Raw genomic sequence first — 24,114 nt, forward strand, 5'->3', positions numbered from 1 at the left:
GTACTTCTCTGAGGTACGGGCCAAAACCAGTGGGCTGTGGCTGTCCGATTGGGTGTGGTTATCAATTCCCCAAGTGATGTGTACATCCTCCAGGAGGGTCTCGCCCAAATAAATGACTGGTGCCAGAAACATGGCCTCAAGCTGAATGCCAAAAAACGCATCATCATCCCCTTTCAGGGGAGTGACGTTCCCACATATCACATTAATAGCAGTGTCCTAAGCACGCAGTCAGTCATGAGGGATTTGGGCACCCAGATTGATAGCAACTTGACTTTTGACCACCGTGTTGCTTCCGTTGTACAGAAAGCTTTCTAAATGGCACAGATCATAAGTAAGGGTATCTCATCCTGGGATGAGGAGGCCATGACATCCCTCTATTCTTGCCTTATAAGGCCAATTATTGAGTACAACACCCCCTTGGACATGTACCTTGCAAAAAACATGCAGCAGCTGGAGAGACCACAGAGGTTCCTCACCAGAAGAATCCAGGGCCTCAAACATCTACCCTATACAGATAGGCTAAAAGCCCTGTTCCTCTACTCTGTTTCATAAAGACTCATCAGAGGTGACCTCTGTCTAGCCTACAAAGCAATCTCAGACCCCGCTTTGATGGTACTGCTGCATATCCGCAAGTCAAGCTCCACTCGAGTAACTCACGCACGTGACCTCAGCTTGGTCTGTGACATCAGTAGGACTTTTTTGCAGGACAGATTTGTGCCCCAGAGGACTCCCCCCCCCCCATCTGTGGAATAGGCTCCCTCTCCATGTCAAGCAGACTATCTCATTATCCCTTTTCGAGTGCAGACTGGATGGGAAACAGAAAATACACCCTTGGGATCCCACCTGTGTCCCTGCTGGACAGGAACTTTGGGTGCTGACTTGTCTAAACATGGGCTAAACTCTTGACTAGCCTTATAAGGGCTTCAGGGCCAGTAGCTTAATAACTTCCTTTGATCCTTTCCATAGTCTTTCAGAGAAGGATAGCAGGATTTGTAGGTCTACAGATGTTCGTGTTACCCTGCTGCCATCATCACACTTGGGGTTATCCTGTCGTCAGGCGGTCCCGCAGTCGGCCGGATTTCCAAAGTCTTGGTCCGACGGTGCGCCAGGGGTACATAAATTGCAACAGACGCCATTTTCTTCAGTCTTTCTTGCCGAGCGGTGCCCGAAGCAGAAGCAGTTCGCAAGTGCCGGTCGGTCAACTCCTGAGATTTTCGAATTCGAATTTCAGACCGAAGTCTTCTATAAAGCTAAGTACCCCGTTGGGGAGATTTTTCTTGCCTCAGACCGATGTCAGAAAAAGTTAACAATTGTATTTCTTGTGGGAAGCAAATACCTCATAAGGATTTTCACTCTTATTGCATACCTTGCCTAGGCCCTGATCACGACGTCACTTGTCGGTTTTGTGCTAGATTTAATAAACGTACTATTAAAAGACGATTTGATTTCGCACAACACTTTTTTGGCAGAAAATTTAATTATAACATGCCGCCGGAGCTATCTACTACCGGCGTGCACAAAAAGCGCAGGGATAAGGATCGACAGCCCAGGCCTAAGCCAGATTCAGAGGCCTTGGTTGATCCGGTCTCTGGTTAACAGTGAGGCTCTGACGCAGCCTCTGACTACCGCTGTTCAGGAACCAGAGACCGCTACGGATATTTTGATGGAATGTACTAGGCCGACGCAGCCTTTTACTTCAGGCCCTACCGACGATTTACCTTCCAAGGACGGCGGTACTTAGGAAACGCCATCGCCTTCTGAAGGCATTTTCAGACGGACGACTCTTAGTCAAAACGTTTTCCAAATCCGACTCCTTCCAAATCTAAAAAGGCTTCACTTCAGTCTCCTGTTCAAGGCCCTATGCCTAAGAAACAGATGCTCAAGATGGCTGAAAATTTGATTTCTCTTATCAGGGGTTCTCAGCCTCCTCCTGACAAAAGGCCTAGGCAAGAGGAAGAGTCTGTTTCCTCTGAACAACTGTCTATTTCTTTGGATTCCTTTGAGGACCAAGACTATTCCTTCTCTCCTTATGAAGATTCTGATGCTGAGGACTCTATTCCCTCAGCTTCCCCTCCAGAAGATTACTCTTTTGGGGAAACTGTACACACTATGAGGGAACATTTTCACTGGGAAGGTCAGGATTACTCTGATTCCAAGAAAAGGCTCAGAGACTTTCTTTTACTCCCTCAACACAGACCTCTAGCCATCCCTCCTGTTTTGGACATTGTGGATGATGTCTATTTAGAGTCCGGTTTCAACCCTGACACTCTGCCTCCTGCCCCAGCCAAACCTGACAGATACTACAGAGTACCTGATTCTCACAAATTTCTTTACAAAAGCCCAGTAGTTGACCCAGAGACTCTCTCCTAGGGTCCCAAGGGGGCTAAGGCTTCCATGGCTAAAAATCCAGTACCTTCTGAAAGGGATTCAAGAGCACTAGACAGATGGGGGGAAGGGTTTACACCTCAGCCACTTTAGCTATGAGAGCTCTAAACTGTCATTTCATATGCTTAAGTATCAGCAATTTCTGATCTCTGTTAAAACAAAAGATAACCACCCTCCCTCAACAATCTGAATTGAAAGTAGTACAGGATTTGTTGCACGCCACCGAGCAGGTGGGCAAACACACCTTACAATGTGGGTTTGATTCTTTAGAGGCCTCCTGCAGAGCAGCTGTCACTGGTTCAGTTATACGTAGGCATGCCTTAGTCTGCCTGATCATGTTAAAGCAAAACTACTAAATGCTCCCTTACAGCAGGATCTTCGTTTTGGTGTTAAAGCAGAAGAAGTTTTAAAGAAAATGGAAGATAAGGCAAAATCTATGCAGACAGTCAAAGATTTCCTACAGGTACAACCCCCTCGCTTCAGCAGAAACTGGCCAACAAAAAATTGGTCCTTTCCAGCCACTGATAGGCTTCAGAGGGGTAAATACAGGCGCCCAAGGGGCAGAGGACAATCACAAGCTCAGTATAAACCTCGCCAATCGGGCACTCCAACCCAGAAGGGAAGAGAAGACAGGTCTCAATCCACCAGAAGGCAGACTCAATGACTTGCACCTCAGCTGGTCAAACAGAGCTCTTTTGTCAGCCCCCCTGGGGGGAAAACTAGCACTATTTGCAGACAACTGGCATATGGTCACAAAGGACAAATGGGTCCTAGACATAATTTTATGAGGATACAGATTCCACTTTCACACCTTGCCAATAAATAGAGGAATGCCAAACCTGCCACAAAATCAAAGGGCAGAGGCTCAAAAACAAATTACAGCTCTCATGGCCATGAGAGCCATTCAAAGGGTACCAACTCAAGAGCAAGGCCAAGGATTTTACTCAAGACTCTTCCTAGTACCCAGAAAAGAAAATGCTTGGAGACCAATTCTGGACCTTTCAATTCTCAACACTTATTTACAAGTTCCCAAATTCAAGATGCTAACACTACTGCAGCTACTTCCCATGTTGGGCAAGGAAGCATGGCTGGTAACATTGGACCTCAAGGAGGCATACCTGCATGTCCCTATCAGACAAAGTTGCAGAAGATACCTCCGTTTCATTGCAGGTTTGACTCATCAATTCTCTGCACTGCCCTTTGGCTTATCTACTGCGTCCAGAGTATTCACAAAATGCCTGGCACCGGTAATTGCATATTGCAGACAGAGGATTTCAAATATATCCATACCTGGACGACTGCCTCATCCAAGCAGAAAGAAGAGACATTCCTTTACAACATCTGGCTTTTGTGAAGCATCTACTAAATTGTCTGGGGTACACAGTAAACGAAAAGAAGTCAAAACTAGTACCCTCACAACAAATGACATTCCTAGGTGCCAGCTTGGACACAACGGCCCAGAAGGCTTATCTTACACCAGACAAGCAATTACAACTGACTCAATAGTTCAAGACAATGGCAACAAAGACCCAATTAACTGCAAGAAAAATTCTGCAGGCTTTGGGCTTCATGGCATCTTGCATTCTGATAATACCATTTGCAAAAATGCATATGAGGAAACTACAATGATACCTAAAAAGCGTATGGTCTCAACACAGCCACAGTTTGGACACAGTGATATCTCTCATTCCCTGCCTTCAACAGGAATTTCTATGGTGGGCACAGGCATGTCACCTCAACAAGGGTCAGCCTTTCACCTTGCCCCCACCCAGGGAAACTATCATAACAGATGCTTCAGACTATGCCTGGGGGGCACACATGGCAGGGCAATGCATTCAAGGCCTATGGACTGCAGAACAAAGAAAACTGCACATAAACCAAAAAAAGATGCTAGCTGTACAGAAAGCTCTGACAGCCTTCAAGGATCTACTACAACCTGGACAACTGGCAATAAAGACTGACAACACCGCAGTAATGTGGTACATAAACAAGGGGGCACACATTCCTACCCTCTTTGCAGGCAGGCAATAATCTTATGGAACACAGCTCTCGACTACCAAGTCAAGTTACAAGCTCACTTCCTGCCAGGACAGAAAAACACATTAGCAGACGACCTAAGCAGAAATATCAAGGATCCCCACGAGTGGAAGCTGGACCCACAAATATTTGCAATGATAACTCAAAGATGGGGCCTACCAAATATAGACCTGTTTGCCAGTCCTCAAAACTACCAGCTGAAAAAATTTTGTACAAGGACATTCCACCATCAAGCTTGGAAAGTGGACGCTCTCTCCTTCAGTTGGAAAAACCTGACCACATTTGCCTTTCCTCCATTACCTCTTCTCACAAAGGTTCTTTTGAAGGCCAAAAAGGAGAAACCTCGAATGATTCTCATAGCCCCAAACTGGCCACGCCAGCACTGGTACCCGCTATTGAAGAATATGGCTCGCGGTCCACCATGGATATTGCCTCAAATATCTCATTTGCTCACACAGCAGGACAAGCAGATTCTGCACAGCCAGATCAAAACCTTAAACCTGGCTGCATGGCAAACAAATTAAGCAGCCAACCAGCTCCTCTTTCACAAGTAGTGTTGGATGTTATTCTAGAAGCCAGGAGGCCAAGCACTAGGAAGGCTTACTTGGACAAATGGAAAAGGTTTTCTGCTTGGAACCAAGCTAAGGGCCAAGACTCAACTCAGCCTCATATGCCTCACATTCTGCAGTATTTAGCTGAGATGTTACATAAAGGACTTTCCTTCTTAATTAAAATCCATGCTTCAGCTATTTCAGCTCACTATGACACAAATCCACCTTTATTTTCAAACCCACTCCTGAGGCAGTTCCTCAGAGGGGCAAAAAACATTAGACCACCTAGAAGAGCTCCTACACCAACATGGGACCTCAACTTTGTTCTGGAAAAACTAACACTACCTCCCTTTGAACCAGCTTTTTCTGCAGACCTTCAGTTCCTATCATGGAAGACTGCCCTGCTACTGGCAATAACTTCTGCTAGGAGAGTTTCAGAATTACAGGCTCTTATGGCAGTGGAACCTTTCCTCATTTTTCATCAAGACAGAGTTTCTCTACGAACTAATCCTGCATGCCAAAGGTGTTTTCCAGTGTAGCTTTAAATCAAACCATCCATCTACCCACTTTCTTCCCCAATCCACAGAACAAAGGTGAGAGACTCTTGCATTCCTTGGACATTCACAGGCAACTTCGATATTACTTGGATAAAACTAAGGCTTTCAGAAAAACTGACCAGCTCTGTTTCCTATGCTACAGCTTCTCAAGGGAGGCCCATATCCAAGCAAACCATTTCAAAATGGATAGGCCATTGCATACGATTCTGCTATACCCATCTTGGGAAACCAGATGTCCTTCAAGGATGCATCTGCAGTCCTTACAAATGGGTTGTCCTGTCGTCAGGCAGCCCTTCGGTCGGCCGGATTCCAAAGTCTGGGTCTGGCCTCGGCTGGTGTCGCACTTCACCCGACGTCATAGCTGCAGTTATTCGGGTATAAAGGCATCAGCCAACGCCATTTTCCTCAGTCTTTCTTGCCGCGTGGCGCCCGAAGCAGAAGCTGTTCGCAAGTGCCGGTCGGTCAGAACCAGAGATTACTACTACCGAATACTTCTACCGAAGACTTCTAAAAAGCTAAGTACCCCGTTGGGGACTCTTTCTTGCCTCAGCCGATGTCAGAAAAAGTGAATAACTGTTTAACTTGTGGGAAACAAATACCTCATAAAGATTTCCACTCTTACTGCTTACCTTGCTTAGGCCCAGACCACAACGTAGTAGCTTGTCTAGCCCGTGCTTCTTTTAACCGATGGACGCTTAGACGTCGGTCGGAATTTGCTGAGGAGTTTTTCGGCTCCGATTTTGCTTACATTATGCCGTCGGATCCTCCGACTACGCAAATATCTAAAAAGCGCAAGGAAAAGGACTGACACTCGCGGTCTGCGGTTTCGGCCGAAACCACGGTTAAGCCAACCGCGAGTGTCTCTGTTTCGGCTGAAACCGAGCAAGCGGTTCTTCCTTCAGCCGAAAACTTACCTCCTACTGAGGCCTCTTCCAACCTGGCGGAATCGGCTTCTGATATACCTCCTGCTCTTGCAGTTTCTCAGGAATTGTCTGACACTATCCCCCTGGATATTTCTACCCCTGCACGTGGAGCTGCTAGGCCACCTGCATCCATGTCCATTAAGGCCTTTGCCAGGGCTAAAGCAGCTAAATCTACTAAATCTGTGCTGCTAAAAAACCCCTCCCCTCTGAAAGGGAATCCAGGTCCTTAGAGAGATGGGGTAAAAAAGTTTACACTTCTGCTACTCTTTCAGCTAGGGCCTTGAACTGTCAATTCCACATGATCCAGTATCAAGAATTTATGCTAGATCAGTTAACTAAAAAACTGTCCTCAGATGAACCATTAGACAAAAAATATGTTCAGGAAATGGTACATAACATTCAGCAAGTCAGTAACCATTCCTTAAAATGCGGCTATGATGCACTGGAGGCTTCCTTTAGATCAGCCATGACTGGCACAGTTATCAGAAGGCATGCATGGTTAAAAGAGCAGGCCTTACCAGACCATGTTAAATCAAAACTACTAGATGCTCCCATGGACAAGATCAATTTGTTTGGCTCTCCTGCACAACAGGTGCTGAAGAAGATGGAAGAAAAGGCAAAATCTGTCCAAACAGTGAAAGATTTCTTACAGGTCCAACCTCCAAGGTTAAGCAGGAATTGGCCCTCCAAGAATTGGTCCTTTCCAGACTCCTCCAGAGCTCAGAGAGGCAGGAATAGGCCTTCAAGAGGCAGAAGTCAATCCAGGGGTGCCTACAGGGGACGCCAGTGGCAGGGTAACAACCAGCGAGGTGCAGCCACAGACACAGCCACCACCACTACTACAGGACAATCACAGTGACTTGGCTCTAGCACCGCCTACCAGGGAACAACTAGAAGCACCCTTGGGCGGGAAGCTAGCTTTATTTTCAGTAAACTGGCATTACATCACAAGAGACAAGTGGATTTTGCAGACAATAGACCAAGGTTACAGGTTTCACTTCCATACTCTACCAGGGAAGAGAGGAATACCAAACCTACCTCCAAATCAAAAGGCAGAAGCTCTAAAACAAATAACTCAATTATTAAGAATGAGAGCTGTGGAAAAGGTACCATCTACAGAGCAAGGACAAGGATTTTACTCCAGACTCTTCCTGGTACCAAGAAAAGAAAGCAAATGGAGACCTATACTCGACCTGTCCGCTTTAAACAAATTCCTCATTGTTCCAAAATTCAAAATGCTGACCCTACAGCAGCTTCTTCCCATTCTGGGCAAGGAGTCTTGGCTGGTAACTCTAGATCTCAAGGAGGCATACCTGCACGTCCCCATACGACCAAATTGCAGAAGATACCTCAGATTTCTTGCAGGATCAGAGCATTATCAATTCTCAGCATTGCCCATTGGCTTACCTACTGCGCCCAGAGTGTTCACGAAATGCCTGGCATCAGTAATTGCTCATTGCAGGCTTCAGGGAATCCAAATCTACCCTTACCTGGACGACTGCCTGATACAAGCGGACAACAAAAACAAGTTAGCAGAAGACTTGAAAAGAGTCATTTACCTACTACAAGCCCTGGGATACACAGTCAGTATAAAAAAATCAAGGCTGATACCATCCCAAAGGATAACCTTTTTGGGTGCAGAGCTGAACACATCCAAACAAATAGCATTCCTAACAGTAGAAAAACAGGAACAACTCCCTCTCTACTTTTTGGCATTAACAAAGCAGAACCATCTAACAGCAAGAAAAGTCCTGCAAGCCTTGGGTTTCATGGCATCCTGCATAATATTGGTTCCACATGCCAGACTGCATATGAGAAAGTTACAGTGGTACCTAAGGAATTTATGGTCTCAGCACAGGCACAGCCTAGAAACCCAAATTCCTATAATTCCATGCCTGAAGCAAGAATTCCTATGGTGGGCTCAGGCCTGTCAATCAAACAAAGGATTGCCCTTCCACAACACTCAGCCAAGCCAAACCATCACAACGGACGCCTCAGACCTCGGTTGGGGGGCCCACATGCTGGACAAGTGCATACAAGGTTTATGGACTCCGGACCAGCTGCTCCTGCACATAAATCAAAAGGAAATGCTGGCAGTAAAACTGGCAATTCAGACATTCAGACCATTTCTTCAACAAGGTCAACTGTTGATAAAGACGGACAACACCACAGTTATGTGGTACATCAACAAACAGGGAGGCACACATTCGTACCCTCTATGCCGGATGGCAATGGACCTCTGGAGTGTGGCCCTGAGTTACAACATTCAGTTACAAGCAATTTTTGTACCAGGAAAAGAAAACATTCTAGCGGACATACTAAGCAGAACAACCACGGATGCCCACGAATGGATGCTCCATCCGGACATCTTCAAAACCATTACAAGAAAATGGGGACTCCCACAGATAGACTTATTTGCATCCCCACGCAATCACCAACTAAAGAAATTCTGCACAAGGATGTACCACCCACTTGCTTGGAAGGTGGACTCCCTATCTTTCAGTTGGAAAAACCTGACAGCATATGCATTCCCACCACTTCATTTGATGCACAAGGTGCTATTGAAAATCAGAGGACCGTCCAAGGATCATTCTGATAGCTCCAGACTGGCCAAGACAACATTGGTACCCATTACTGAGGAGCATGTCTCGGGAACAAATATGGCCCCTACCCGTTGTTCCCTTGCTGTTAACACAGAACAACTTCACCCTGCATCCAAACCTGAAAACACTGCAGCTGACTGCCTGGAACATTGCATAAGAACAAAAAACCCAAATTTATCACAAAAGGGTTAAAGACATTATCTTGGAGTCTCGCAAACCCTCAACAAGAAAAAAATATTCAGCAAAATGGAAAAGATATTCCATTTGGAGTACTACAAAAGGAGAAAATGTGTCACTGGTAAACATAGCCAACATCCTGGAATACTTGGCAGAGCTCTTCCACAAAGGCCTGTCCTATTCTTCCATTAAGATTCATGCATCAGCTATTTCAGCAGAATACGACTTGGATCCTCCACTTTTCTCACATCCTCTGCTCAGGCAGTTTCTGAGCGGAATTAAAAACGTAAAACCACCTAGGAAGCCACCATTGCCAGCATGGGACTTGAACTTTGTGCTAGAAAAATTGACACTCCCTCCTTTCGAACCAGCAGCCACAGCAGAATTACAATACTTATCATGGAAAACTGCTTTCCTGCTGGCAATCACTTCAGCAAGAAGGGTATCTGAACTACAGGCATTAATGGCAGTACAGCCCTTCCTGATCTTCCATCAAGATAGTGTCCATGAGAACAAATCCTACTTTTATGCCTAAGGTGTTTTCCAGAGTATCTTTAAATCAGGCTATCCACCTACCTACATTCTTCCCCAACCCACAAAACAGGGGAGAAAGACTGTTACATACCTTGGATGTGCATAGGCAATTACGCTACTACCTGGACAGGACCAAGGGTAATAGAAAAACTGACCAGCTACTGGTAGCATATGCAACAGGAATGGAAGGAAAAGCAATTTCAAAACAGACAATCTCTAAGTGGATAGGAAATTGCATTAGATTTTGTTACTCCTACCATGGGAAGAAAACTCCAGAAAACATCAGGCCTCACTCTACAAGGGCTACAGCCACTACCACAGCTTTTCTACGAGGAGTGGCTACCAAAGACATTTTAGAGGCTGCTACTTGGAGCTCCGTGCATACATTTGCCAAGCATTATAATTTACCTTTATACTCTAGATCCCGAGCAGGTTTTGCCACTGCTGTTTTGCAAGGGATCTTAACTACACCATAATTACCTTTCTCCTCCTCCCCAGTTTGGCTATGGTATTCTACCCATTTGTAAGGACTGCAGATGCATCCTTGAAGGACATAGTACAGTTTTGTACCTACCATAAATGTAGATGTCCGATAGGAATGCATCTGCAGTCAGGATTACCCACCTTCCTTCCCCTCTGTGGTACTCCTAGGGTATTGCCCATCTTGTAGCTAGCTGGGGGAATCTATTATGGTGTATTTGTTTGTATATATGTACATACATGTTTATTTTTGTTTGCTCTCTACTATTTGGAAACATTTGCATTTATCCAAATTTAGCCTTCCTAGAGGGCACCTGGCATCTGGGGCAAGAAACACTGAGGAAAATGGCGTCGGCTGATGCCTTTATACCCGAGTAACTGCAGCTATGACGTCGGGTGAAGTGCGACACCAGCCGAGGCCAGACCCAGACTTTGGAATCCGGCCGACCGAAGGGCTGCCTGACGACAGGACAACCCATTTGTAAGGACTGCAGATGCATTCCTATCGGACATCTACATTTATGGTAGGTACAAAACTGTACTTTCCTCCTACCATTAGATCCCATTCTACCAGGGCTACAGCTACCTCTACAGACTTTCTCAGGGGGGTTCCTACCAAGGAAATTTTAGAAGCTGCAACTTGGAGTTCTGTACACACCTTCACCAAACACGATCACTTACCTCTTTATTCAAAGTCCAGGGCGGGCTTCGCCACTGCAGTCCTGCAGGGCCTCCTTGCCTCCTCTAACCTTTTATAATGCCTCCACCCTACCTTAGCTTTGGGACTCAACCCAAGTGTGATGACTGCAGCAGGGTAACACGATGAACATAGTACAGTTTTGTACCTACCATAAATGTAGATGTTAGTGTTCACCCTGCTGCAGTCCAGGTTACCCTCCCTTCAACCCCTCTGATCTACTGGCTAAATCTTTGCTATGCCTCACTGATGTATTTGCTTATAGCTGAAGGGTTTTTGTATTTGTACAGTGTTCTCACCTTTTGGTAGTAATTTGGATCACCTCTTTGGGGGCACCTGACATCTGGGGCAAGAAAAACTGAAGAAAATGGCGTCAGTTGCAATTTATGTACCCCTGGCGCACTGACGTCAGGGATGAGGCGACAGCAACTGATGTCGGACCAAGACTTTGGAAATCCGGCCGACTGCGGGACCGCCTGACGACAGGATAATCCCAAGTGTGATGATGACTGCAGCAGCGTGAACACTCTAACATCTACATTTATGGTAGGTACAAAACTACTTTTCCTGGGTCCGTTGACACCACTTTTGTGGAAGGGGATGACAGTTGTCCTACATTCATCTAGCTTGTTTCGAGGCTGGCAATGAGTAGGCTTTGTAAGAGGTCTGACAGGTCATGTTTCAGGTTGGCCAGTAAGCTGCCTGGTATGTTATCCAGCCCCATAGCAGCATTCTTGCCTTTGGATAGTGGCTTGAGGACTTGTTCGTGGGAGATTGGGGTGTTTGGTGGTGGTATGAGATCTGCAACTGTAGAAGGGGAGAGGGGGTAAAGTTAGCATAAAATGTATATGCTAGTAAATGGACTGTCCTTAACAGTTAAATCTGCTCAGTCACTGGCATTGTTTCCAACATAGTTAAAGAAGATTTGGTTATTTTTGTCAACATGAAAATTACATTTATTCATACATGCAGTGAGTTTTTTTCTTTTAATTATAGAGCCTGTTTATATTTGGATTTCATCATAAGGGTTTATTTTTGAATTTGGAGTTTATTTTGGAGGGTAACCAAAAAAATCTAGGTATCTTTTCGCACAATATAATTGGTAGTAAAGGATTCTGCATAAGCATTTAGGTTTAGAGTTGGAAGGGGATGTTAAAAGTTAATCAGATTATCAGTCAGTTTCCGTAGATTAGTCTTTGCCTAATTTCTGAATACCAAGTTATGGGAGGCATGTATGCTTTCCTGCAGCAGTTTATACACCAGCTCAAGAGAGCTGCTGTAGGGTTGTGAGCTTCAGTGGATGATCAGGGGAATCGCTAGATTTCAGACTGGTCCACTCCATACTGGCCAGCTCTCACTTGTTCAGAGAATGGATGGGCTGATAAGGCCCATCAGCCAAGGTAATAAATGGACCTTAGGACTCTATCCCAGGCTGGAGATGCTGGCTTCTGCATTGAGAGGAACAATTGGATCGGTGGAGTGAAGGAATGAGGTGGTTAAAACTTTTCCCTGCCTCAGACTTGGAAATTTCAAAAACAGAATTGGTGAATGCTGTTGATCACCATACTACAAAACAATCCAGTTTCTTTGCTTGTCTCAGTGTAATACACACTTAATGAAAATTTAATAAAATTTCATTCAGCAGAAAGTTTGTGTTGCTGTTGGGGTGTCGCCAGTAATTGTGTTTGAAACAAGTGCTGCTGTAGAAGTGATTTTGATGACTAGATTGAATTTTGCTGAAAACCGCTAATTTTTTAAAATCTGGAGATGCCAGAAATGAGTAGCTTTCTTGTGGCATTGCAACTTATTGCATAGAGATTACGTAGAACTTTTTTTCCCTCTGGTACATTCTTGTATTAGAGAAAGAGTACTTCAGAGTTAAATTTCTATAATGGATTTATTTCAGTTATTTTAACCTTACTGATGCATATGTACTGTGGGGGTACTGTGTTTCATGATTGCTTTCACATAGTTTGCAGTCAGTGTTGCCACTGTAATGCCATGCAGTACTTAACCATTGAAGGAGTGTTGGGCACTGCTGAATTCCAGAAATTGCTTCGTGTGTATTACAGGATTTCGTATACAGATGCCAGTGGATTTTTTTTAAAAATGGGCTGTTCCACCACAGTATGGTTGATTAAAATTGGGCAGTGCAGTGGTAGCTGTACCTTGAAAGTGGGCACCATTTTGTTTAATGCTGCAAAGTCCAGGTATGCATGGGGATAACTGTTGAATTGCTAAATAAATGAAAGATGACCTAGATGGGCTAGATGTATCAAACAGAATTGAAACTTGTTGCTGGGAGTTTTGCATGTTAAGTAATAGATGAAATTGAAGTTCAGTGTGTTAATATGAACTTTGTCTTCTGTAGTGTTTACTTGAAAATGCAGAAGCCCAACGCAGCTGTGAGAGACTGTGACAGAGCTATTAGCATCAACCCAGATTCTGCTCCTCCATACAAATGGAGGGGAAAAGCACGTAGGTAAGATTTTTTTTGTTTTGTTTGGATTTTCCTTGTGTAAATTAACTTTTATCTGACAGTGTAATTCCATAATGTTTGCACCTTTTTGATTGGATGGTCATGGCCCACTCTCTGATGTCCTGACACATGAGTTGCAAGTCATTTCTCTTGATTCCCCGTAATTTATCTGTCTGGAAGATCCCTGAGAAGATGTACCTTTACAGCAGTGTATCGTGTCAGTTAACTGCAGTTTAATATTTGCTGTGTGCTTTGTTTTATGTCGGCTTTTACTTTTTGCACTTACCAGGATACTTGAGTAAGAACTGGGTTGAATAGTTTTTCAGAATCATATGCTAGTCAGCATTTTCACACTAAAATGTTTTATCACCTCATGTTGATTGCGTCAGGATACTGTCAGTTCAGCAAGAAGCACACTTTTTGATATTTGATCAGAAGTCCTTTGGTGGTGTGCTCAGAGCACTTCAGGTGCTTAGATTCATGTTCCAGTACTTATACTACAGTGTAGCACTTCTGAATGTACATCCTTATTCAGGACTTCAAATTGAGTTCAGTTTGTCTGTGTTGTGTGGTAGTTTAAGTGGGTGTCACAAATCCAATGGCACTTGAAGAGAACAATAGAGGATTATTGAAGTTATGCTTTAAATTGATGCCACAAAATTGCTAAAAATATAAAATCATAAAATTTATTATGTCACATTTAACCAGTAGTATGCCAGTTAACTGTGTAACACATCTGTAGCTCTATTTTCATTATAGTATTTTAACATCCATTTTTCAAAATAAATCTCAATACTTGTGAAGTAATCTTTTTTCAGAATCTATCTTTATAATTTGATCACAAACCACGTTTCCATGCTGCTTGTGGCAAATAATACCTAAATTAAGTATTTACCATGTGCATCACTGATGTGGCCCTTTTGATAGGGAACTCCCCCAGACAGAGTCTGACATCTGGTCAGACTTCTAAAGTCAAGCAGTCTTTTCCTCGTGGTTGGGTTTTTGCCAGTATGTTTACAGTATAAAGGCGGTGTTTGCCATGCTGTCTTTAGTGTCTTTTGTAGCCACATCTCATGTACACACATGTGACAAGTTAGAATATTCTTCACTGCAGTATTTGGCTAGGCCTTCTGACTGTTCGAGATGAACAAATAAACTTTACTTTTACTATTGCATGTGATATCGTAGTGTTGTATAGTGTGCCTGATTGGCTAAAGGATATAAAAATGTCAGGCATGGAGAATGTTAATATTGCCCAGTTAACCAAGTAGGCTCCACTAGACACTGTGCGTCTTTTCAGAGGTGACTTGGGAGCAGTGTCTGGTTGCTTGCTTAAGGTTACATAGGCAAATGAGAGCTGAGGGAATCAAACCCTGTACTACAGGAACTACAGTTTACAGCCTTAATCCTCTGTGCCTTAGCCAAAGTAAATGTGAATATGTATGAGAATCTAAACAGTGATTTACACGTGTATTTTTGTAGGTCCTGAACATGGGTTTTATTATTTGAAAGGTTATTTGGAGAAGGGAATAAGCCTTCCAGGCTTTCCAGAGTTAGAAGACTTGCAGCTGACTTATTTGTCTGTTGACTTGATGCAGGCAAGGCAGTTTGAACATCCAGTAGCAGAGCAAAAAAAGGGAGAGGATAGCCTAAAAAGTGTAGGGAGACTTGGGAAGTAGTCTTTAGATCATTGTGGGTCTGAGGATGCCCCTTCTGCATTTGCCAAAAACCCTGGTTTGTCCCTTTTGAGATGGCCTTCCTTGACTTCTGGCACTTCCTGGATTGAAGCTCTTTAAGCAGGACACTGATTTCCAGGAAACTAAGTTGGAGTTTCAGCAAGGGGAGGGTGGTATCCTACTGTAATAGTGAAAGAGGATGTCCAGCTTCAGAAGTCTGAGCTGAGGAGTGTCCCCCAGGGGCAAACAAGTCACCAGTGGTTGCACACCGTGCAAAGACTCTTATGCTCGAATGTAGGATGTCTGTCATTTCATAACAGCAGGACTGCTACCTCAGCTTTCTTACAGCCTTCCAATTGAAACTGGCTTAGGCTGACTTGAGGAGTAACAACCTAGAGTCAGACCCAGACCAGCCTTGTGTCTGGAATCTCTTCATTGAAGAGTACGGGTCTAATCCAGAGAAGGAATCTGACTAATGTGCTCCTGAGAAGAAGGGGGACCCTGGGCCACAGGTCACTTCTTTCTTCCTACTTTAGGTAGGTTGTGGTTCAGATGAAGACAACTCTGCTGGATCTCCTGTAGAGGACGTAGTATTTGAGGGCACACTGGTGAGAGACCAGTTCAGATGGCATACTTGAGGCCTCAGCCTCTTAGGAAATATTTGTACATTTCTGTGGCTGTTTTCCAAAGCTCTCTGCTGCTTTACTAGTACAGGGGTGCTTTTGAAATGCCATTTTTGAGCTAGGCTCCCAATCCCCTGCTTCGGAAAGACCCAGCAGATTCCTATATAATCTTGTATGAGGCAGAGATACTGTCCTTGGATACTGCAAACGGAGCTAAGCTGGCCACGCGATGCAGCTTTCTTTCATTCACCAGAAAAGCAGGATTTGGAACTGGATGGGGTAATGTTTATACTTTATTCTTTAGTATCCTGAGCTGCCAGAGACGGATCTTAAAATGATTTCAAGAAGCTTGTTGGTAAGGGATAAACTGACCCAGGTTTACACAGATGGGTGGGCATGCTATCAAATGTGAGTATGATTTTATGGATGCAGTTTCTCTAGATACTTCTGTAGATGACATTGCTGTCCGAGGTGGTCATCTGTGCTTGAAGATGTTAAAGCACAACTCTTGAATGCACTTCTGGCTACAGATGTGTGTTTTTCACTTCACTATAAAGTTTCTTAAAAATACCATGAAAAGAAAGGCAAAATAATAAATCAATTAAATAGTCTGTTCTTCTAGTTCCAAATCTAGCAGAAACTGTACTAACAAGCTGTAGTCCTACTACCCGAAACAAGGTAAAGGGAGGGGTATCAAAGGTAAGAAGGTGCTGAAAAGAAAGGGACAGAGGACAAAGGGAGGCCTAGGGTTCCTCAGTGGTTAGATCCTCAATAGAGAACAAAAGGCCCAGAATGTTTTATTTGTTTATTTTATTTTATATTTGTTGACCGGGCTAGTCCAACTGGATATATGTCCATTTTCAGTAGAGGCCCGGGGAGATGAGCTCCACTAAGCAGGTAATACACTACACGGATAATTGCAATATCAGGTACGGTACAATTTTAAGACCGTACTAATAGCTTAGTAATCCTATAACATGTTATAAAAAGAAAAAAAAAGTATTTTGTAAAGTAGAAACATGTTCATACAGTAGACATCTTGCTATTCATACAGTAGAAAGCTTGCTGTGCAAGTTCATACTCTGTAGAGGCTCCTAAGAAAGACTAAGTTAAGACTTTAGGTAGCTTACAGATCCTACTCACTGAAAAGTATATATAAGGTGGAAGCACGTTCATACAGTAGAAGACTTGCTATACAAGTTTATACTCTGAAGTGGTTTCCAAGAAAGATCAAGTTAGAAACAGACTTGAGGTAGCTTACAGATCCTACTGTCAGAGGTTCATAAGAGAGATAAGAGAGGTAGACGTAGAGCAGCAATGGAGAGATAAGTATACAGGGGACATAGCGGGAATGGGATTATTAGTCTGGATTAGTACATGGGCAGAGCCAGTGAGTTTTAAGGTATACTTTACTTTTCAAAAAGCAACTTAATGTTGAAGAAAGAGATGAGAGTTCACTGGGAAGCCAGTTCTAGGATTTCCCCACAGAGTTGGAGAATAGTGAGTCCCCAGCCTTATTGTTGCATTTATGCATGGCTGCTAGTAATTTATCTGCTGAGCATAGGGTTGTAAGGTTTTTGTAGGGGTGATAAGGCTAGTGAGTATTGGAGTATTGCTAGGATGATAAAGGATCTTGTGGGTGGTGATAAGTTGGTGAAATTGAAGCTGATTTTGCAGTTCGAGCCATCCTAGCTGTTTTAGATTGTGACATTGGTGGGTTCTAAATGGGGAGCCAGTAGCAAATCTGGCAGTGTTATAGGAGGTTGCCAGTTTGTTGAGGTTGTTTTTGGATAGATTGGTATAAATGGGTGAGGCATAGAGGAGGGTGGCGATGAGATGGGTGTGAGCAATAGTAGTTCTAGCGAAAGGAGTAAGGAAAGGTTTAATCCTGTATAGGGAGCCTAGTTTTTTAACTGATTTAATTGTAGTGTTGATGTGTGTGTCAAAGTTAAGGTTGTGGTCAATTATTACACCTAAGAGTTTGGTGGTTGGGTCGGGGGATATGACATTGCCAATATTGGACATAACCGTGAAGTCTATTGGGGAGGACTTTTGTGTAGGAGTGAAGAGCAATAATTTTGTTTTTTTGGGGGGGGTTCAGGAGAAGGCAGAGTTGTAGGAACCAGTTTTCTACTATGTTAAACACTTTTTGGGTGAGGGCCTATAGTTCAGCTGAAGAAGTAGTGGAGTATATTAATGTGGAATCATCTGCATATTGAATGCAGGTAGCTTGAGGAAGTTTTACATTTAGAACATTGATAAAAACTGAGAATAGGATAGGTCCCAAAATAGAGCCTCGAGGGACACCAAGGGTAATAGGAAAATGTGTGGAAAGATTATTATACCAAAGGACAGCCTGTTGCCTATTTTCTAAGTAGGACTTGAACCATTGTAATGCTTGGGTATCTAGTGAGAGCGATTTTAGTACATTTATAAGTAACTGATGGTTAATCACATCAAAGGCTTTAGAGAGGTCAATAGAGTGCAGAGGATAGCACGTTTTCATTACGATTTTTGTTAATAGTCAAAAAAGGATGAGGGCAGTGGTGGTGCTGTGGAATGGCTTAAACCCATGCTGACAGCTAGTAAGTTATTTTGGAGTAGGTGATCTAGTTGGTGGATGCATTTTTCCATGATTTTTGCTAAAGGAGAGAGTAAGGCTATTGGGCGAAAGTTTGAGATTTCATTTTAGTTACCGTCCTTATGTAGTGGGATACTGTGGGAGATTTTCCAGAGCGATGGGATGGTTCCTTCAGTAATGGTCCTATTTATTAGGATGAAAATGGGATAGGCTAGAACTTTTGCTGCAATTTGCAGATATTCAGCTGGTAGGTCAGCTGAGGGTGTGCATGGCTTGAGTTTTTGAAGAAGGGTGCAGATGAGGGAGGTTGGAACTGGTTGTAAATGAAATGTAGGAAGTAAACGAGATGTGGAGGAAGGCAGACTTGTGCTAACAGGATATAGGGAATTAGCTAGAGATTGGATGGCCTCAATAAAGAAGGCATTAAAGGCATCCGCAATATGCTTTGGATTGTCGTGGATAGTACCTGATGGGGTTGGTGTTGGAGTGCCCTTGATGTAGGAGTTTATTAATACCTGTCCAGAACTTTTGTGGTTTATGTTGATGGGTTTGCTGGAGTTGAAAGTAAAAGTTTTTTTTGTCAAGAAGTATTGAATTTTTAGTGGCATTTCTCAGCTGTCTAAAGTTTTGGTGATCTGTTGGGTGTCTAGTAGTTCTCCATTTGGCCCAGATTTTATTTTAGTAGGATTTTATGCCTAGTCTCTTGTGAGCCATGGAGCAGTTTTGGTCTTAGTTTTGATAGAGCCAGTAGGGACATGGTAGTCCAGGATTTGTAAGAATTTGGTGTTAAGGTACAACACTGTGTCCTCTAGTAGGAGGTGTTTTAGGGGCGACCAATCACATGCCTTAAGTTCAGTTTGGAAGCTTTCTGGGTTAAAATTTCTGTTCCGGGTAGTTCTAAGAATGGTTGGGTTGGGAATATAGATCTTTTATCTAATTATATGGGTCAGTGAGTGGTCACTAATAGGAAGGGGTACCTGCTTTGTATGTAAAAGGGGATGACTATTTATTAGAATCCAGTCTACGGTGCTTTCTTTGTTGGGTTTATATTCTGGTGGGAGTGATGATTGTTAAGGAAAAAACATATAGGTTTATATAGGTAGTAGGTTTGGCTGAAGTATAGCTATTCCAGTCTATATTAAAGTTGCCCAACACTATGGTTTCTTGTGGGAAGCAAGTAGAGTGCCAGCTAAGAATATTTTCAAGGGTGTTGATGTTATTGCCAGGAGGAAGGTAGGAGCATATTATATAGATGGATTTGCAGACATCGATTTGAAGTTTAGAAATAAGGTTTTCAGAATTACTATCTGACTGTAGTTGTGCATCTAATGAAGTAACTTGTAACCCTGATTTGTATAGTATTGCCACCCCTCCTTTCTGGTTTTGCGGTCTAATCTCAAAATATATCCAGGTGGGTGATTTAATTGTCCTGGGTTACAGGTTTGAGCTATGTTTCTGTTAGACATAGGTTATCAAACAAATGCATGTCTGAGCGCATGAAGATGGGCAGTTTTATTGTTTAAGCTATGTATGTTGAGATGTGCTATAAAGAGAGAATTAGGAGTTCTTGTGGGGGTGTAAGTGGTAGAGGAATTTGATCTATGGGGGTCAGTGGAGTCTTTGTTGGGCCAGGGTTGGGATGAATGTCACCATGTAGGAGGGGGGTGTTGTCGAAGTCTGTGTGTGAGCTTTAGGAATTTACAGAAAATGTTTTGTGATTTCCTGGCTTGGAGATAAGTAATGTGAACTAGTCTGTGATACTTTGGTAGTAGATAGATGGATTTGGATGTAATGTTTATGTAGTTTTCGGAAGCTGCCTGAGTTGGTAGCAAAGTTTGCTTGAAGGGATGGTGAGATTCAGTGTAGGTGAGGTGTTCATAGGCAGTTAGGACATAGGGTGCAGATAGAGTTGGTAAGAATACATATAGCTTTGTGCGTCTAGACATAGGAATTATGGGCATAGTGAGGGAAAAAAAGTAAGTTTCTAAAAAGGTGGCAGGGGTTGGTAGAGAAAAGTAGGAGAGATCATACCTAATGTATTAGTACTTTTAGTAGCCGTATGTAATTGGATGCTTAATACTTGCTACTTTAGTGAGTAGCATTAAGTGATTGGATGATGTCCTTCAAGAATGCAACTGCAGTCATAACATATGGGTTGTCCTGCCTCAGGCAGCCCTCGGTTGGCCGGATTCCAAAGTCTGGGTCCGACATCGGCTGATGTCGTATTTCTCTCCGACGTCAGAGCGACTGGAGTACATAAGCATCAGCCGACGCCATCTTCAGTCTTTCTTGCCGCGCGGTGCCCGAAGCAGAAGCAGTTCGCAAGTGCCGGTCAGTCAGCTCCTGTATTCTTCGATCCGAAGTCATCAAAAAAGCTAAGTACCCTGTTGGGGACCTTTTCTTGCCTCAGCCGATGTCAGAAATTACTGAAAAAGTAAATAATTGTTTGTCTTGTGGTAAACAAATACCTCATAAGGATTTCCACTCTTACTGCCTTCCTTGCCTTGGCCCAGACCACGACATCTCAGCCTGTGCCGCCTGTGCTCGCTTCAATAAGCGCACTCTCAGGCGCCGGGCGGAGTTCGCTGAAGACTTTTTCGGTGAAAAATTAGATTATACAATGCCGTTGGAACTACCGACATCGCAGACTCCTAAGAAACGAAAAGACCGGGACCGACATCCTCGGCCCGCGTCTTCCACCGACACCACGCCAAAACTAACCTCGAGTGCCCCGGTTCCCTCTGAGGCGGTTATTTCAACGCTCCAAACCGAAGACACCGCATTACCGATACCTCCGATACCGGAGACCACACCGACGCCAGTTATTGATTTTCCTCCGGATACTGAAACAGAGGAAATGCCCGAGACCATTGCTGTGGATAAGGTCACTCCTGCACGTGGAGCTGCTAGGCCTCCCATGTTCATGTCTATCAAGGCCTACACACGTGCTAAGGCAGCCAGCAAGATCAAGCACCTTACTGCTAAAGCCTTACCTCAGCCTACTCCTGAAACACAAATCATAACTATGGCCGCAGACTTAATTTCCATGATCAGAGGTTCCCAGGCCCATCCTGAGAGAGGATCCCAGCCTCCTTCTAAGAGGCCCAGGGTTTTGAGCCCTCTGACCCTCTCCCTTCAGATGAAGATTCTGAGGACTCTGTTCACTCCGATAGCCAGGAAGAGCCCTTCCAGACCTATGAAGACTCAGATGCAGAGGACTCCATCCCCTCGGCCTCCCCTCCTGAGGATATTTCTTTTGGGGAAGTTCTGCATTCCATGAGGGAACATTTTAAGTGGCAAGGCCAGGAATATTCTGATTCCAGAAAGCGCCTTCGAACCTTCCTTAAAAAGCCCCAACACAGGCCCTTAGCTATACCTCCTGTGCTTGACGTTTTGGATGATCTCTACTCTGACTCCAGTGTTACCCCTGATACTTTTCCTCCTGCTCCTGCCAAGCCTGACAGATACTATAGGGTCCCAGAAACACATTCTCATTTCTTTAGGGCCCATGCTGTTGATTTAGAAACAATTTCACAGGGACCGAAAGGGGTTTCACCTACCACCTCCAAAAATCCTTTGCCTTCCAACAGGGAAGCTAGGTCATTAGAGAGATGGGGGAAGAAGGTTTACACCTCCACTACTTTATCTATGAGAGCTCTCAATTGTCTCTTTCATATGTTTCAATATCAGGATTACCTGTTAGATGATTTACAGAAAACATTGGCCTCTCCTGAACCTTTAGATAGGAAGTCTTTGCAGGAGGCTGTACATAATTCTCAGCAAGTTAGCAATCACTTTCTTCAGTGTGGATATGATGCATTGGAAGCTTCATGTAGGGCAGCTATGACAGGGGCGGTCATTCGTAGACATGCATGGTTAAAAGAACAACCTCTACCAGATCATGTTAAGGCAAAACTTCTTGATGCACCCTTGGAAAAGAACAAGCTTTTTGGTGCTAATGCTAAAGATGTGTTAAAGTCCATTGAGGAAAAAGCTAAGTCAGTTCAGACAAAGATTTCCTCCAGGTTCAGCCACCCAGATTCAGCAGGAATTGGCCTTCAAAAAACTGGTCCTTTCCTAATCCTGAAAGATTTCAAAGGGGCGAAAACAGGCGTGGCCGAGGAAGAGGACAATACAGAGGTTCCTACAGGGGACGACAATGGCAACCAGCAAACCAAAGAAGTGACACAGGGGTTTCTCCTGCCCCACAGGGACAATCTCAATGACTTTCCTCTACTTCTGCTGACCAAGGAGCAAACAGAAGCTCCTTTGGGCGGAAAATTATCTCTGTTTTTTTATTTATTTTATTTATTTATTTATTTATTTAACATTTGTTGACCGGGAATGTCCGACTAGGTTCCACAGAGCCTGTTTTCAGCGGAGGCCCGGGGAGAAACACTCCAGATGCATGTCTTTGGAATGTGGGAGGAAACCGGAGTACCCGGAGGAAACCCACGCGAACACAGGGAGAACATGCAAACTCCACACAGAAGGCACCCCAGCCGAGAATCGAACCGGAGAACCTCTTGCTGTGAGGCGACAACGTTAACTGCTGCACCACTGCTGCACCACTGTGTTTTCAGACAGTTGGCACAGATTGACAAAGGACAAATGGATTTTGGACATTATAGACCAAGGTTACAGGTTCCACTTTCATACTTTGCCAAGAAAACAAGGCATGCCAAACCTACCACAAAACCAGAGGGCAGAGGCTATCGAGCAAATTTCTCTGCTTGCTCAGATCAAAGCAATAGAAAAAGTTCCACAACAAGAACAAGGCCAGGGGTTTTATTCAAGACTGTTCCTTGTTCCAAGAAAAGAAACTCAATGGAGACCAATACTGGATTTGTCCGCATTAAACACTTTTCTCATAGTACCAAAGTTCAAAATGCTGACTCTACAGAAACTCCTTCCCATGCTGGGCAAGGGGGTCTTGGCTGATTACTCTGGACCTCAAGGAGGCATACCTGCATGTCCCTATCAGACACAGCTGCAGAAGATACCTCAGATTTCTTGCAGGGCCAGAGCATTATCAATTCTCAGCATTGCCATTTGGCTTATTTACTGCGCCCAGAGTATTCACGAAATGCCTGGCTTCAGTAATTGCTCATTGCAGGCTCCAGGGGATCCAAATTTACCCATACCTGGACGACTGCCTCATACAAGCAGACGACATACTGATTTTGACAAAAAACTTGAATTATGTCATACAATTGCTACATGCTCTGGAATGCACAGTCAACTTCCAAAAGTCAAGACTTCAGCCATCCCAGCAAATAACCTTCTTAGGAGCCAAACTAGACACGGCCTCTCAAATGGCTTACCTGACAGAAGACAAGCAAAAGAAGTTAACTCATTATTTCAAAGGTTTGGCAAAGCTCACCCAGATGACTGCAAGGAGATTCCTACAGGCCCTGGGTTACATGGCATCCTGCATTCTCCTGGTTCCATTAGCAAGACTACACATGAGAAAGCTTCAATGGTACCTAAAAAGTTTATGGTCTCAACACAGCAACAACCTAGAGACAACCATACCGCTCATTCCATGCCTACAAAAGGAATTTCTATGGTGGGCCTCGGTAAGCCAGGCAAACACAGGTATGTCGTTCAAAAAACCTCAGATAACACAGACCATGACCACAGACGCCTCAGACCTTGGATGGGGGGCGCACATGGAGGGCAGATGTATTCAAGGACAATGGTCTCCAAAGGAAACGCATCTGCATATCAACCAAAAAGAAATACTGGCAGTAATGCATGCCATCGAGGCCTTTCGACAACAACTTCAGCAAGGCCACCTGCTAATACGGA

At 44.0% G+C, this 24,114-nt stretch overlaps 1 protein-coding gene across 2 annotated transcripts in view; it reads left to right on the forward strand.

Annotated features, from left to right (window-relative positions):
- Positions 1 to 24,114, forward strand: part of ST13 (ST13 Hsp70 interacting protein) — a 1,818,146-nt gene that overhangs the window by 1,003,574 nt on the left and 790,458 nt on the right. For both annotated transcript variants that reach the window (XM_044076553.1, XM_044076561.1), the window contains exon 7: positions 13,316 to 13,426. In XM_044076553.1, coding sequence (XP_043932488.1) covers positions 13,316 to 13,426 — 111 coding nt within the window. The remainder of the gene's footprint in view (positions 1 to 13,315; positions 13,427 to 24,114) is intronic.

Source organism: Protopterus annectens, chromosome 1.part1 (genome assembly GCF_019279795.1).
Source record: "Protopterus annectens isolate FY-2018-M chromosome 1.part1, PAN1.0, whole genome shotgun sequence".
NCBI lineage: Eukaryota > Metazoa > Chordata > Ceratodontiformes > Protopteridae > Protopterus > Protopterus annectens.